Source organism: Agelaius tricolor, unplaced genomic scaffold, assembly GCF_023055355.1.
Source record: "Agelaius tricolor isolate 1412-34295 unplaced genomic scaffold, bAgeTri1.0.p SCAF_16, whole genome shotgun sequence".
Taxonomy (NCBI): Eukaryota; Metazoa; Chordata; class Aves; order Passeriformes; family Icteridae; genus Agelaius; species Agelaius tricolor.
Window position 1 is genome coordinate 8,268,284 of NW_027269276.1, and position 16,606 is coordinate 8,284,889.

General features: G+C 40.3%; 1 protein-coding gene across 5 annotated transcripts in view; it reads left to right on the forward strand.

Annotated features, from left to right (window-relative positions):
* The window catches only part of ZFAND6 (zinc finger AN1-type containing 6), a 36,543-nt gene that overhangs the window by 9,949 nt on the left and 9,988 nt on the right, over positions 1-16,606 (forward strand). For all 5 annotated transcript variants that reach the window (XM_071441336.1, XM_071441337.1, XM_071441339.1 and 2 more), the window contains 2 exons: positions 15,094-15,263; positions 16,348-16,459. In XM_071441336.1, the coding sequence (XP_071297437.1) occupies positions 15,113-15,263; positions 16,348-16,459 (263 nt within the window). In that variant the 5' untranslated portion in view covers positions 15,094-15,112. The remainder of the gene's footprint in view (positions 1-15,093; positions 15,264-16,347; positions 16,460-16,606) is intronic.

Sequence of the window (16,606 nt, forward strand, 5' to 3'; positions counted from 1 at the left end):
CTTGCTTTTACTGGGAAGTTTGGCCTCTAACTGGTTTTCTTGCAGTTTCTAGGAAAGGGGTGAGCTGAGGAGGTGTGATCAGCACAGGGCTGCTGTTGCAGGGCAGATTGGTGCCCAGGACCAGCCCTCTCCTGCAGATACAAGGGCTCCTCAGGAGAGATTGTGTGTCCTCCTGTGGTGTGGAGCTCGCTCTGGGTGGGGCAGATCATCTGCCCAGTGATGTTTACACTGTAATAAGGTTTTGTGAAAATAAGCATTTAATTGCACATGACCTACAAAGGAATAAGAATAGTTGGGATCTGTTCTTGGTTTAAACTCCATTTAATAGAGGCATGAAACATGTTTGGGATTTTTAAACCTGCTTTGTTTTGGTTTTGTTTTTTTTAACCTTTAGAAGTATCAGGAACATTAAGTTGTTCTTCCCTGTTCTTGTTGGATCTCTCAGATGTGTCATAAGCTTCTCAGCCCTTAATTGAAGGGGTGGGGTGATATATTTTTAACAGATCCCTTCTTCGAAGTGTGTTTATTGGGCTTTTGAGCTAAACAGAGATTAGCTAAAACAAAGCTTTGACAGTGCAAAAACTGTTTCTCCTCAATCATGTTGGGGTTTTTTGCTCATTCTCCAATTGTTGAAGGAAACTGAGGGTTTTTTCAATTTGAGAAGTAACTTTTTTGGCTATTAAATTATACATTAAGAGATAACTTGATCTAAATGGAGCAGAAGATGGATCAGGTTAGGATTTAACTCAGTTTAAGACAGTATTTTGAGTATTACTTAGACAAATGAACACACTCATTTGAGTATTTCCTAAAAATAGCTCCTTTCTAAGCCACAGTTTTATTAAACCCACAGTTCTTCCTTTAACTTAATGCCTCAGCAGTCTTGCAGGAGCTCAAGCTGCCTCTGTGCTGAAGACCACCCCTGCTCAGCTGTTCTGCCCTGCCAGGATGTATTTGTGTCACAGGACTCTAACCTTCAGGATATGGTATTTGTCAGTCTGAAACGTAGTAATCCTGTATCTGGAGAACTAAACTATAAACAGTGTGGCTGCCTTGGCAGGCCTGGCAGCCACCCCAGCAGTTTAGCTAGCCCAGGGTTTAAGTCAGCACTGCACCAGTGTGTCCTGTAATTCATGATGCCAATGCATCTTTATCTATGTGAAGAATTGGGGAGACAAATATAAACTTAATAATCAAATTGGAATGGGAGCTTGAGAAGTATTTCTGAGATGGAAGTGAGGTGTTTTGGGCTCGTTGAAACATTTTGCATTGCATGGGTTTTTTAAGCAAGGCCTGAAGTTTTCACCATTGGTTTGAACAATGCAGGAGTCTGGATGATTTTCATGTGTGTGCTGTGGAATATAATTGTGCTGATGAAAGCAAAATATTGCATGAGAAAGGCAGGTATTTTCCACTTAAGATTTAAAATATATTTGCAGCAAGAGAACCACTGATGCTTCAGGCAAAAATGTAGCATTCTGTACCTAAATTGGACATATTAATGCATTTTATACAGAATGCTATCTCTAATTTAGATTGCCAGAAGAAAGCATTCAGGGAGTTGTTGATCATGCTGGTTTCAAGGATAGGGTGGCAGGGAAGATACAAGACTGCAAAGAAGGATAAAATTGTTTGTCTACTACCCCCTCTATGAATTTCGTATGAATTCAGCATGTTTTTCTAAAATCAGATACAATCAAGTCCTCAATGCAATGCAATGTTGTCATGTACCAGAATGTTTTCTGTGCAACAGGATGACCTTGCATTGGGATCTGCATCATTACCAAGGTAGGGGCAAAAGAAGAAGTTGTGAGTGTTAAACTGAAAGGTTTGGAGATTGCTCTCCTTGCCCAGCTCCTTCAGAATCAGGTAAGATGCTTATCAGGTAGCTTTAGTTGCTGATACCAGGGAGTTTTCTAAGTGAATTTCACCAGACTTCTCATGTTGGGATTATACTATCCAAATATCATGCTAGTATGACATGCTGTTGGATGTTGGTGTCAAGTCCTTAAGTGATTTTGTAGATATTAATTAGAATTAGTTATCAAACAAATGATAACTAATTGTCCTTCAGGTGAAAGGTGACAAGAAAAGTATTTATTGTTTTATGATACCAAAATATTTCATTGCTAACGTGCAAAGAAAGAGAAGAAAATTGTGGCAACATGGAAGGACTTTGCTGAAATGCTGTTTAGGGCAAAGACTTCAGAATGGCTCAGTAGAATTGTTTTGAGTACCAACATATTTTCATGGGGTTTGTTTAAAGTATCCTTGGAGAGGAGGAAGGCAGCATTAGTAACAATAGGTCAAGGTAAGTGTATTACTATTAGTTACATAACAAACAAATTATCAGTTGTGTGTGGCAAACCATGCAGGGGCTAAGGCTAGTGCTGAGATAAAGGAGTGTTTGATTTGTAGAATGGTCTGGCAGCTGGGCATGTCTTTATTGCCTTCTTAATAAGTCCAGTCAAACTTGGTGCTTTGAGTGCTTTTAAAAGTGATTTTGAATTTCTGTGCATAGCAGTGGAGTAATTGCTTTAATTTTTTTCTTCCAGTATAACAACAAAAAAATCTCATTTCACACTCTGGTCACTTGGTTGATTTTGTTGCCTTTCTGCATTTGCTTTTCTCTTACTTGGTGTCTGTGAAACTTTTGGCTCTAGCCTCTGGTCTCTTTCTGTGGGAATTAGCTTGTTATTCTGCAAAGTCACAATGTGACTGTGACCCATGGTCTTAAGTTTATACCTAGTCATTCTGTATATAAATAAATCCCTGATTAGTTGCTACCTACTTATCCTTCTGTCTTCAACCTCAGATCCCACACTACACAATCAGAATGCTTAGAATATTAGTCTTCTCTGAGTAATACCTCTGTCCTTGCTGCAGCTCTGACACCTTAATTTCTCAGACTGTCAAGGCCTGAAATGAAGAGTTTTTTGAAACTTTTTTGTATGGCCTGAAAGCTCAGCCTGGTGAACTTAAACAGGGTGGCATATGCAGTGTACAATGTGCAGTGTTGCTGGGTTTCCTTGAGCACCATCAAGTTTTACAAGTTGGTTTTTGAAATGCAGGTTAATGGGTTAAAATTAATGTTTTTTTTTTTTTCATGTGAAGGATACAAATATTCTTCAACAATTGTGTGGGGATTTTTGCCCTCACAAAAGGGGTGTGAGACAGAAGGGGTTTCTGGGAGGCAGTGTGAGGGCACTGGGCTTTTCTCCAAGCCGTAGTGAGGACACTGTTCTTGTAGAACTGGTGTAGCTGAAGCCACTGTGCCTGTGACTGCATCCTTAGGCCAAGCTAAAGGGCCTTGTTCTTGCTGATAACCCTCCTGTTTCTGACCCAGGACCATAATAAAAATGAAAATACTTTGTTCTTTTTTCCATTGTTTCCTGATAACAGCCCTGTTGCCTATAGTTTGTGAATGGGAGGGAATGAGCATCATGATAGAAAGCCACACGTTGTTGACAGTTGAAGCTCAATATCCTGTGAGCAGATTTTTTTCTCTACCCATTTTTATCCATTCTGAAGTGTGACACTGGCTTTAATATGCCAAGCAAAATACTTGGTGATCTGGCCTGTATTTTTCTATGTTTGTGTACTTCTCCTTTATATTGTGAACTTTACTTTCTCTAGATAGTGCTGTTACTTTGCCATGTGTCAATCTGTTCTCTGGCAGAATACAATCACTATGGCAAGAGGATAAAAAGAGAAATCAGATCTACTTAAGGAGTTATTGTTCAAAATGCTTCTAAAAATGTAAATTTCTGTTTATGTGGCTTGAGGAAAAAGGGGAAATCCCAGGGCACTACTTAACAGCTTGGCCTTTTTGATTACAAGTCCCTCCTGTACAGCCATTTATGGCTTTATTTTTCCATGTAGAATTGTAGGAAAAAAAACTCTGTACAAAGGTAGCACAGTAATAAGTGGGGAGACAGTGGCACCCAGCCATGCTATTTTTAGGTGATTATGTTCTTAACTTGCTGATCTAAGTGTTCTGGACAGTGAGTGGGGGAGACATTGCACTAGAAATGTGTGCTCACATAGCGGAATCTTGTCTGGAAACAGAATGAATAGCAGACTTGGTTATCAGGAGGGCAGTTCAGAGAGTTGTAACTGGAGTATTTTGTAGGTAAAAACGATGCCCTAGTGATTAAAGCACAGTGTTTGCAATGCAGACTCTTACTCGAGAGCTGTCAGCTCTGGCTTTCTCCTCAGTTGAGAAACTGAAATATGTGCAGTCTGTTCTGTACGGGCTTAGGGAAGAAGTGTAAAAACCTATTTTCTGTGCCATGATGGCAGTGGGGGAAGAAATGCCAGTTGTCCTCAATCAAGTTGCTTCCAGTATTTTTTTAAGCTTCTCTTAAGCAGTGACCTCTCCTTCTTAGCAAGTGGTGTACTTCTGGAAACCTTCAGAAAGAAGAGTGTCTCATTGCAAATTTCTGATAATTCCCTAGCCCCTTATCTGTTAACTTGACACTTAGGTAATTAAAGCTGACACAAGGCAACTCTCACTAATTCACTCTCTAACCTCCTGGTGTTGTGGGCCTTTTTCCTTGTCTTAAGCTGTAAATGAGGCTATGCCTTAAATTTTAGTTCTGCTACCGACTTGGTAGGTTCACCTTCCTCCTGCAGTGCACTGTTAACTTTGAGTCCTCTGGCACAGACCTACAACCATAAACCAGATAGAAGAGCCAATCCAAGATTTTGGAGAATGAAGTCTTCAGGGAAGATCAGTTCCTGTCCCAGCAATGCTGTGACAGAGGTATCTAAAGCCCCAAATTACCTGTTTCATGAAACCATGACATTAGTTGAATATGAATAGACACTGAATGCATGTTTATAGATTGCAGTTGGGTGTTTACATGTTCCATTGTTTCAGGGAGTGTAAAGTGACAGCTGAGAGGAAACTAAGGAAAGATGCAAAACTTCAGAGACCAGTTGGTCTATTCCTATCTTCAGTGAAACTTGACAGTATATTAAAGTGATGGATAAATACCAGTTGTCCAACATGGCAGCTGCTGATCACCTGTGAAGTATTTTCCTATGCTTTGTGCAGGGTGATAAGTTTTAGTATGTAGACATCTACATAGTAGATGTAATTTGTTGGGGATCATGTAAGCTGGCTTCTCCAGTGATTGAAATAATAATTAAGGGATAAAAAAAGCAGCAAACACCCCCCCTTTCCAGAATAGCATTGAGGTTAAAACAAAGTAATACCTTTGAGTCCCTTGACTAAATTTAAGTGTATTGAAGGAGACGAGGAATGCAGCTCTGCCACAGGGAACACTGTACTTATACCTCTTCTGCTGAAAACTTGTCCTTACATACCCTCTTTCTTTGGTCAGGCTTTAGCTTTAGGTTGAGTTCCCCATCAAACCACAGTAGGGGTATTGTATAATTTTACACACTTAAATTAGATATAGTGCATAATTCTAAATAGAACTACACATCATGCATGATAATCACAGTGTTCTTGGAAGTTAAGCTGAATTCAAGATGCCCTAGCCAGAAATGATGACAGTTTTATTTATTAACGCATAGGAACCCCGATATTAGAGCAGGAGCTCCCTTAGCATTAGACCCACGTAGAATTTGTGGCATTATAAGCTAATTAAAATTCTACATAGTGCTGTTTATGAAAACAAATTATAATGTGTTTTGTGCTTACTGTCAGTTCTCGGCAACAGGTGCTTTGTTAACAAGAAGCTGTCTATTTCGGGAACTCGTGTTAAAGCGGCTTTTATCTCTTCTGGGTTTGATATGCTTAAAATAAGTGAAACTTATGCTGTATTGAGAGAAGATTACTTATTCACTGAAGCTCAAAAGAAGCGATTACTGAATCTATTCTTTCAGTAATTATGAGGGTAATCTTGTAAGTGTTCGAATCCTTCTTACAGATTATTTCTCATCAGTGCGTTAAGTCAAACCTGTTTTAAAATACAGCACCAGAGATAGTTTATGGAGTTGCTCTCCTGCATCCCTGTTGGCCTGGTATTCTAAAGGAATTTAGAGAATTCTAGAGTCTCCTGATTCTAATTCTATACAACCTCTGATTTCTGAAATGGCCAGCTTCAATATCTGATACCAGAGAAAGCAGAATCTCACCCTGTCTGGTCTGTTTCAGAATAGCTTTCTTACCTTTTGTAAGCATTTTAAAAGAAGGCATTTCTGTTACCTGACAGATTTTAAGTTAACCTTAAAGTTATGGGACTGAGAAGGGCAACTCAAGTATTCCTGCAGCACCTGAATGCCAGAATACAGGTATGAGATGGCACAAACTCCAGAGGAAAGAAAAGGGGCTCCTCAGGCAATGTCTGTGACTTGTACAACTTGGCACCAGTTCAGCCACACATGATGGAAACTGTGTGAGCTGACACAACCAACTGCTGATGAGCAATTACTGACATAGTTTGATTTTTCTAATGGGTGTAACTTCTGAATTTTTTTCCTCTTGAGCAGAGATGCCAGAGCAAGAACTCTAAAGGGTGCTCTTTTAAAAGAAGCTGCACGTTCTGTCACAAGTGTGACTTCACGTAAGGTTTCTGTGTCAGTCTTGTCTCAGGGACAGCCATGTTCCAGAAATGGGCCTGCTCAGCCTGTCTGCCTTAGATCTTGAGTGAGCTGGGGAGGCTGAACTGAGTAAGTACAACTTAATATCTGGGAGGCAAGCCACTCTTCTGTGGCTCGTGCATGGACACAGAGTGCTTTGGGTAGGACAGCATGACCAGATGGGTGGCTGGCCATTGTCTTCTCTGTGTTCCTCAGATATGCCTCTTGAACTTCTTTCACTGTGCCTCCCCCAAGGATGCCAGATCAAAACCAACTTCCTAAAACACACAATATACTCTTTTCTCTTCACTTTTCTTTGTAATTCACTTAGAAATTGTCTTTACTATATATGAACAACTACAGTAACTGTGTTGCTCTCAGTGCTTTTAATGTTTAACTAGTTATCTTTATTGAAGGTCCCTGTCATGACTTGCTGTAAACAAGCATGTCTAGCTCCAAGGGTTGTTTGCTGTTTTTTTTCTTTTGAATCCAAGAAGTGAGTTTTGTTGTGTGTGTAGGTTTTGTTTTGTTGTTTTCACTTGCATTCAGGTTAACCTCTCCAAAAAGGCAGCTTTGTCAGCTTAGATTTTCTGATAGTCATCACTGGAGAGACAAACTTAGAACATGCTGGTGGTGCCTCTTTCTGAAAGCATTTCTGTGTTGCTCTGGATTGGAGTTTGCTGGATGAACTGGGGCTGGCCTACAAATGTATCGTGCTACTGGGGAATAAGAGGCTTTTAGATTTTCTAAGTCAGAGGAAAAAATGATGTTTCTTTGAATCTCAGGAAGTATAGATTCTGTCATATGCAAGCGTCTAATTCTAGTGGTGCTGCGGTGTTAGTCTAGAACAGCTAGGAAGTCCCAATGTACAGGCTTAAATGTACAGACAATGATAATCCTTGGCATCCTGACTTGTATTTTGCTGCTTTAGACTCAGTTTGAAATGCATGATAAATAGGAATTTTGAAGGCATTATACGGAGTGCTGCCCTTAATTTTTTAGGTGTCTTAGCAGTTAGTAGATGCTCCATAAAGTAGTGGTCGTTACTGCAAAAAACCCAGCATCACACCAGTAGCTCTGTGTGGCAGCTTTCTGTAATTTCAGTACAGATCCTTTTGTCTGTACACTGCATCTTTGAAATCCAAAATACATAAAATATGATTCTTCCTACTAGGTAATTAAATGTACCTCTTTACATTGCTTGTTAATTGTTGGGGTTTTTTTTAAGAATTAATCTTCAGTAGAGTAATGACGTTCATGGAATTGGCCCTTTCTTTGGTTGACTATACTAAAAAGTTTGGAAATTAAGTATGAAAAGTTTGCTTATATTTGTTTTTGTTTGTAGACTTTAAGTGGTTACTGCAAGCAATGGGATGCTTTTGCATGAGGTGAATGAGAGTCTGAGGTACCACTTTTACAGAAGTTAATCTTTGGGGCTGGTAATCCATGCTTTGCAAAGGTTAAGCGCGGTCACAAGTAGTAATTACAGTTTCAAAGTAACATCTATTAATAGTGTATGTAGACAAGCATGGAAAGCTGGGTCCTTATTATCAGTGATCTCCTTGATACCAGTATAGAATCTGTGCATCTTTGTTCTTGCTTAGCAAGAGTGGAGAGGTTGTAGTGAAATGTTCTCTTGTTCCTTGTGTAACCTTGAGTACAAGAGCAGTCAGCTGTACTTAGCAGCATCCATGCTTTAACACTGGAGGCTTTGTCTGTACCAGGTGTTCCTGGGTTTATGATATTTTGGCTCAGATTAGTTACGAAAGTTGCTAATGTTCTGTCCCTTCCTAAGACCTGAACTGTCTCTTTTCTGTCCATCTGCCACTTTCTCTCGTGTGTGTGTCTTTTTTCCACTAGTGTGATTCTTTCACAGTCTTTCTCACATCTTAAATCTGAGATATTGCTTTCTTAAGAGTTCCAATTTTATTTATATTTTAGTTCTTGTATGGAAGGATTTAAGCTTGCAAACTAACAAAAATTGGAAGTGGAGAAAAGACTTCTCTAACTCTTTACACCTTTTTGTAAAGTTTCTGTTAGAAGTGTCTAGTATAAGTACTTGATTGTAGCCTAAATTAAATCTATGCATGAAACAAAAATAAAAAGCTGTTCAACAGGAATAGACAGGAACATAGTAGATATTAAATTACTTGTTAAGTGAGTTAAAAGAACATCTCATATAAGAGTCTTTGGTCACTAGCGTGAGTATTTTGTTTTTGTTATGAAGTCATATAAATTCTACTTCACATTGCAATTTAAAACTTTGAGCAGGAAGAAAACTGGAGGCTCAGTGGAATGAGTGGAAAGCTTTAAAATGTATGGATTCTCTTGGTGCTGAGGAAGTTGGAACTCCTGTGTTTTGAAAAATGCAGCAGCTGTGTGTTCTGCTGCTACAGGAACAAAGAGGTCGCTGCCCTTACAGATCTGCTTGCATAGCTGGTCCTTAACCATATTCACTTTTTTTAACTCAAAGCATTCTGATGAAACTGGGTCAGAGTGTAGCTACACATGTATCTGTGCTGGCAAATGTGAACCAGCTGCAGTGCTTTAGCAAGGGTGAGCTGTAAGATGAAATGACATGTCTGACTGCAACCAGCAAGCTGGGCTGAGCTGTAATGACTGAGGCCCCTATTCAAATCTGCCAGTTCTTCTTGGCTCCATAGCAAGTTGCTGGGACATGATAATGCCTTAAAGCAGCTACAAATGACTGCTCAGTGAATGTAAATTGGAGCCTTTTGGGAGACAGCAATGGAGTAAAAAAACCCAGGACTGTTCTGTAGCTTGCTTTTAATTTGTGATTCTAGTGCTTTATACCCTGAGTAGTGTCCTGCTGGAAGCAGGACACCTGAGCAGCAAATTCCAATATGAACTGGTATCCTCGATCACAGCCAGTGCTTTGGGAGCTTCTGCAGCAAGATTCAACAGAACTTTGGGCTTTTATTTGCCCTTTGTTTTGATAAGCCTGTAGAGAAATGCATTTCCTATTTATTGCCTTTTGTACCAGCCTGCCTTTTCATATGGTGGTGCAGGTGGTATTGGGTATCTGTGCCAGTACATGCTAAAAAGTGAAGTGTATTTTTGTGTACCCAACTTGATGTCTTATTTGTGCTTGGAATGAAGCTTTGTATGTCTAAGCAGCACACATTACCCCTTCTGCAGTTCCTTCTATGCTTCATTAGCACAAAGAGACAATGACCATTAGTGTTGATGCTATTTCTGTCAGTGCTGAACTACTTCATTATAAAGGTGATTATGACAAAGGAGGGAATATTTTAATCACTTGTTAAAATTGGATTTATCATTTGAGGTGAGTGTCAGGTAAAACTGTCAGTGTGCTGATTTTGACAGTAAGAGTAGTTCACACTGTGTTCTGCTTTCTCTTTGAGCAGCAGTTTTGAAGCTGGCATCAGAATGGTTCAAACTGTGTCTGCTGTGCTGCTGAGGCACAATGCTGTTTGGGTGGTCTCAGCATTTGCTTTTGGTAGGGATCCTTCCCATACCAGTCACAGATTTTAGGAGTGTTTGCAGAACACAAGACTGTACTGCAGGATGTGAGGATCTGCTTGTTTTCCTTACCAGAACTTGAAGTATGAGGGTAACTGGTATTCAAGAAACCTTTTCCTTTGGGGAAGACAGATGAAGAGAAAGCTGGCTTCTGTGCCAGACTTTTTTTTTCTTGTCTAGAATTAGGGGGGGGGGGGGGGGGGGGGGCAGTGAAAGAGATTATTCTTAAACCTTGTGTGTTTAATCCTGCTAAATGCTGCTCTCTCTGATCTTACTGATTAACATTTGAAGCCTATAAAGCTGGGGTATCAGTTATTTGAAACTAGTGGCATATAAACATTTTAATTAAAAGGAAAAGAAGAAAGGGGGTGGGGAGGAAGACCAGTATCAAGTGCCTGTTCTGTGAGGAAGAGATGTCCACAAGTATTTTTGTGGCTTGCTTTACAGAGTATTGGAGGATGTGTCTCTTTCTCCAGAGAACTTGATATCCAGAAGATTTGCTCTGCTTTGGTGTTTCTACAGCTTCAATTCTATACGTTTTATAGGCATGTCCTTTGCATATTTTTTGCTTGGTACAGAGAGGAATTTACTCTGAGGATGTGATGGTGAGGGAGGAAAGACAGGATCTGTAGCAGCAGCAGTAAGAGGACATTATTGAATGAATGAAGTTGTGTATTGCTGGAGTAACAGGAACAGGTAGACTGTAAGCACCTTATTTGTAGGAAAAGGAGGACTTAGCCTGCAGAGGTGTGTGCTGCCATGCTTCTAGTGACAATAAATATCTTTAAGAAGCAGAGGTAATTTCAGCTGAAGTTTTGCAAAATTTAGCTAATACAGAAAGAGGGTGTTTCATCTTCAATGAAGTAGATGTTCTGGGGTTGTGCTGAGAGGAGTTGTTTAAAGTTCTTGCACTTCCCTCTAGTCTGTTCCTTCTCATTAGGGCTTGTACAACTGGTTATACAACTATATTGTAAAGCAAAGCAGGGAATGTGCTTAAAATATTGTGAAGAGCTCTGTCGTTTTGTTTTTTTTTTTCTTTAAGATAAATCAATTCTGCATTCAGAATAACCTTCAGAATTCATAGCATTACTCTATGAATGCTATGCAGGCACAGCTCTGGGGGAACAGGCAGAGCCCAGAGGCATTTCCAGGAGCTTGACAGGCTCCACGTTTGTTTTGTGACACCTCAAACCGAGAGGGACGTACATGTTGATCCCAAGACCTTGTTGTCATTTCAGCTATGAAGCTGCTTCAAGTGTCATGCTGAAGCCAAGCTAGGGGAAGGCCATTTTTGAAATTATGGATTGTGTGTGCACTTGGGATTTATTTTACAGTAGGCTTGATGCTCAGCAAGGGCTTGCTGCCCCTAAAAAGGGTTGTCCTATTTTTAGCCATGTCACTTCCTGTGCAGTGTATGTCATTTTTCTGGAGTTGATCTTCTGTCAGATGAGCAAGCTCTCCAGTGCACCAGAACAAATATTTGTGTTGTTTGCATGAGATGGCTGAGCTGATGTGGCTGCAGGCAGGGACGGGGGGCAGCAGTGGCCAGAGCTGTGGGAGCGTGCCTGCCCCTCTGACAATGGTTTCAGCAGTGGCTGCCCACCTCCACTGCTCTGTGGGATGTTTGGGCTCAGTGACGCTGTGGATGTTCCTGCGTGAGCCATTACGGTTTTGAAACAAAAATCATCTGAAGCTGAGCCAAGAACTGGGCTGATGGGAGGTCCTTCCCTCCCCCAAACACATCTGCTCCGTGATCTCTCACCGCTGGGGCCAGAGTCCAGCTGCTCTGCTGGGGGCAGTTTGCCTGGGGCCCAGAGTCCCCACAGCAGCACTCTGTCATCTGTGTGTACAGGACAGGCATGGCTCGAGTGCAGGGGCACAAGCTGCCAGTTCTTGGGTCTCTTTTGTTCTGTTTTCAATGCCTGATCTTGGCTAGTGGCTCTCTTAGCAGCTCTGCTGCTGAAACAGGCATTTCCACATGTGTCTGCAGCTAGACCCTCTCTCCTGCCCAAATAGCACACATGTGACAAATGAGCTCAGAAACCAATCTGTGTTGAAACTAATTGGCAGAAGGTCAAGTGGTTGATTTTTTTTTTTTTTAAGTTTGATCATTTCCTTGTTTCATTTTGGTACATGTGAGCACTGAAAGGGAGGGCAAAGCATGAGAGAGCTCATTATACTGGTTTGGCATTCTGTGGCTTTAGGGTTCAAGTAGATGAGTTCAACCATCCCAGGAGCTTACAGGCTGCTAAAACATGTGTTGTCCCTCCTGGTCACATGTCCTTCCTCACATCAGTTCCAGAGGCTCTCCTGTGTTGGACTTTCTACTTGTTGTGTTTTTGAATGTGAGCTGATTGAGCTCACTGAACTGTCAGAAAACTTTGTGTTGGTGATGATCCTTTCTTTTCCTGGTGGGTTGTTTTGGTAGCTCGCAGCAGTAATTTTGTGGGTGAGGTGGATTGTACCCAATTGTCCCCTTCATATCCAACAAGCTGTTGTCTTGGTGCAAGTTCTCCTTTGGCTTCATAACATTGCATCAGGTTGATCCTATCTCTTATTCATTGTATTTCTTAAATATTAGCAACCAATGAAAGATCTTCCGCTTCCTGTGGCCCTTATTAAAACTCTTCAGAAGAATCCCTGGCACTTCCCTTTGGAGATTGAAGTGTTCTGGAACCTCATGCCAGTGGCTTGTGCTTTGACTGGTGACAGGATCCACTGGTTAATGAACTTGGGAACTGGCTTAGCTGGAACTCAGGCCAGCTTTTCTTGTTTTTCGTCTGGGCATCTTTGGGCACCTTTCACAGTTTGTTTATTGAATTGGAGCAGAAGTTTTTTTTTACATCCAAGTTAGAGATTGTTATTCCATGTTTGTGTTAGCACCTGATCCCTTCAGCAATGTTGTGTTGGAGAATATTAGCAGTGGCTGGTGCAGTTACTGAGATCCTGTGTGCTGCTTGAAGCTAATATTGAACAGAAAGAAAATTATGGTACAATCTGGAAGTTAGTGTAGGGTTCTTTAATATGCTGCTGCCTAAAGTTAAAAGGATTAATACTGCATTGTGACATCAAATCTCTATTAGCTCTTGAAATATTCAGTCGAAAGTGTTTTTAATTAGTCTTTCAATCTTAAACATTCTATGCCAAAAGTGACTTGCATAAGGTTTCAGCTTTAAATTGGTTCTGGTTACCAAAGCACAGCAAACTCATATTCATTTGCACTTCCCTGAAATGGCTTCTCTGAAATGTTGGGCCCAGCATAAGAATTAAATTCCACATGCACTACTTGCAGTTTCATTCTGAAAGACTGTCTGGAGAAAAGCAGGAATGAAAGTGCTCTTTCAGCTACAAGTGCAGTACTTCAGCAAAAATCAAATTTAGCTGTCGTGTGAGGTCAATGGGGGCTTTGTATGTTGAAAGCAAGTGATTCTCTGTTGGGGTGGGGGAGTGTAGTCAACAGCTGAAATAAGCTTAATTGCAGGTTGAAGCTGAAAAAGATAGTATCAGATTTTGGTTGTCTTCCTGCCTGTACCTCTTCCTTGTCTTCTATCTTGAATCCTTCCTCGTCCATAGAGTACCTTATTGCTGTGAGCAGAAGACTTGACTTGTTTTTGTGTTGCTGTTGGCTTTGCAACCCAGAGGTTTGGTCTTGGTATCCATTTCATATGTTTTGGGGAAATAAAAACAAAATGGAGTGGATGTGGGTGTGAGAGGAGATGAGGAGATTTCTCTGGAAACAAAATAATGGGAATGTTGTTTGTGTTTGGCTTTGAATACCTCTTATGTAAAAGGAAATCTTTTTTTACTGTGGCACTACTATGGTTTCATCAAGTTTTATAACGTGGCATTGTTGAAGTGTTCAAGTATCTTGAAACTCCTTTCCCTCTGGATTTTTTTTTGCTTGTTTGAAATGCATACTGATGCTACTTGCAAGATTGATTTTATTTTTTCAGTAATATTGCTTATCTTTAGTTTGACTTGCAAGAATTAAAATTACCTATGCTTCAGCTTACTTTTTAATCAGGAAATGGTAGACCTAAGTTGATCTTGAATTAAGTATAAGTAATTTATACCTTGATATATCTAGTTTCTTAATGTGAAGCTGTTTTTCCTTTCAAAATTATTAAAAAAGAAGTGCAATTGAATATTTATGGAGGGGGAAAATGGAAAGTTAATTTTATCTCATGAAATGACATGTCAAAAATTATTTCCAAGTTAGACCACTTGATAATAGTTAGGAGTCTCAGAACACTGATTGAAATTGTCATTGGTTGTAATTTTCTTGTAATGTCTTACAAATATCTATAAACTTGATTAATACAAGCCAGGGGAAAAAAAGTTAGTCTTTATTTAACATCCTTAAATTTGGGTTATATAATGTGGCAACTCATGTATCATATATCTCTCAACTTACATATCTCTTACTTCTCATTTTTATTATATTTTGACAGTGAATTTATAAATAGGAGGTTGTGTATGTGGTCTAATACTTTTGCCTGTAAGGGTGATTTTCTTAGTGTGTGAAAAATCACAATCCAGGGTTTGTGGTAAGCAGTTGTGTCGTCTTTCACTAATGACACAGTGACTAAACAGTGACATGTGGATTCATGTGACTGTTGTTAATGATAATTATGCAGCAAGTAAGCCTGTGTTGCCATGCTTGTCTCTGTTTTACAGCTCTCATGCCCAGTGTCAGGTGTTCAGGTTTCAACATAAGCGTCCCCCTCCCCTAGTCCCCTCACCTGACTGCCAGAAGCAGTAATACTTCCAATATTTGATAAAATTACTTTTCTTTGTGGGGTATATATTGAAAAGAAATTGGTGGGACTGGGAGGGTGGGTTATGCAAAGCCTACATATGACTGTATTTGTATTATTGGGCTGGCTTTTTGGGAAAGGGCAACGAGTTAACCCACAAGGCATTTTTTCTGGATGGTCTTTTTGCTGAGCTATAGGAAATTCCAGATTTTCAAATGTCAGCTGTAAAAGAAGAGTTTTCTGAGGCCTCTAAATGCTGGGTTGTGTGTATCAATTTCAGGTTTATAGAAGAAGGGAGAATGGCTCAAGAAACTAACCGTAGCCAAGTGCCTATGCTCTGTTCCACTGGCTGCGGATTTTACGGGAATCCTCGCACAAATGGCATGTGCTCAGTGTGCTACAAAGAACACCTGCAAAGGCAGAACAGTAATGGTAGAATTAGCCCTCCTGGTAAGTAATCCCAGCACACAGTGTGTGTGTCAACAGCTCAACCTGACCCAGCAGGCAGCAGCTTCCTGGCCATGTCCAGATCCTGATCGTTGGGGCATTAGTGCAAACCGTTTCATTCCAGCATCTTACAATATGGAATGAGCTTGGATGGAATGCCCATAATGTAATTGTGTTGCCACTAATCTGCTCAGAAGTAGGCTCTCACTAAAACCTTTTTTATTCATTTGAGTGTTTCTGATTTGAAATTATAAAAATGCAGAAAAAACACTACAACATATTTTTGCTGAAATTACTGACAGAGACAGGATTGAGTTTGGGAAATGTTTGTGAAAGGCCTTTTAAGTACAGGTATTTCATCCCTGTGACCTCATTCTTAAAGATTAACCTGTAAACACTTGATAGTGATGCCTTTTCCTTTTGAAAGCCTTCAGGGGCTTTTGTGGACATCTTTCCGTAACTGCCCCTGAAGGCCTTCAAGAAAAGATCTGCTCTTACGTTACCTCCTTACTAAAATTATCTTGAGTTTCATTTCCAGGTTGGAAAAAGGAAACAGTAGTTTCTCCTTAACTTCTCATACTTTCTGTTCTTTTTGGCCCAGTGTCCTGTGTACTGTTGCCTTTCCTTCAACCTAACCTTTTAAATCTGGGGATTTAAATATTGAAATCTGGGGATCTGGATTCTACATGTTCAAAATGCATCTGGAGTTGGCATTAGGATGTTATACTGATGTTCTCCCAGATCCATCTTGGTTTTTTAAACAAAACACCAGCTTCTTGTGTCAGAGTACAGCAGTTCATGCTGAGAAAGCTGCTCGTAGATGCTTTAATTAGTAAAAAATAGTAACTGCTTTAAAACTCCAGCTTCAAAATTTTTTGCCATGTAAGTTCTGCGGGGCTGGGGCTGGAATGAGATCAAAATATGGCCAAACATAATTACTTTTTGTAAAATTACACTTCCTTACGGTGTAGGCAGAGATTCAGTTACTCTCCTGGCTGGTGTTGTGAGGGTCGAAGAGTAAATGCAGAGGGTAACTTTTGTAATCCAGGAAGCAGCATAACACCTTTTCCCTGGGTGTGTCTTGCAGCAGCCTCTGTCAGTAGTATCACCGAGTCCTTACCGGTCCAGTGCACAGAGGGCAGTGCCCAGGAAACTCAGTCCACTTTAGATTCTACATCGACTCCATCTATGCAGCCAAGGTAAGGTGCTTCAGTCTGCTCTGTGTCTTTACAGAAAAATCTCTGTCAGAATGATTAAATGAAGCGTGCTCATCCTGCATAATTAAATGCTGGAACCAGGATTAGGAAAAGGTGTAAGATTTCAGTGCTAACTTTTAAAGCATGGGA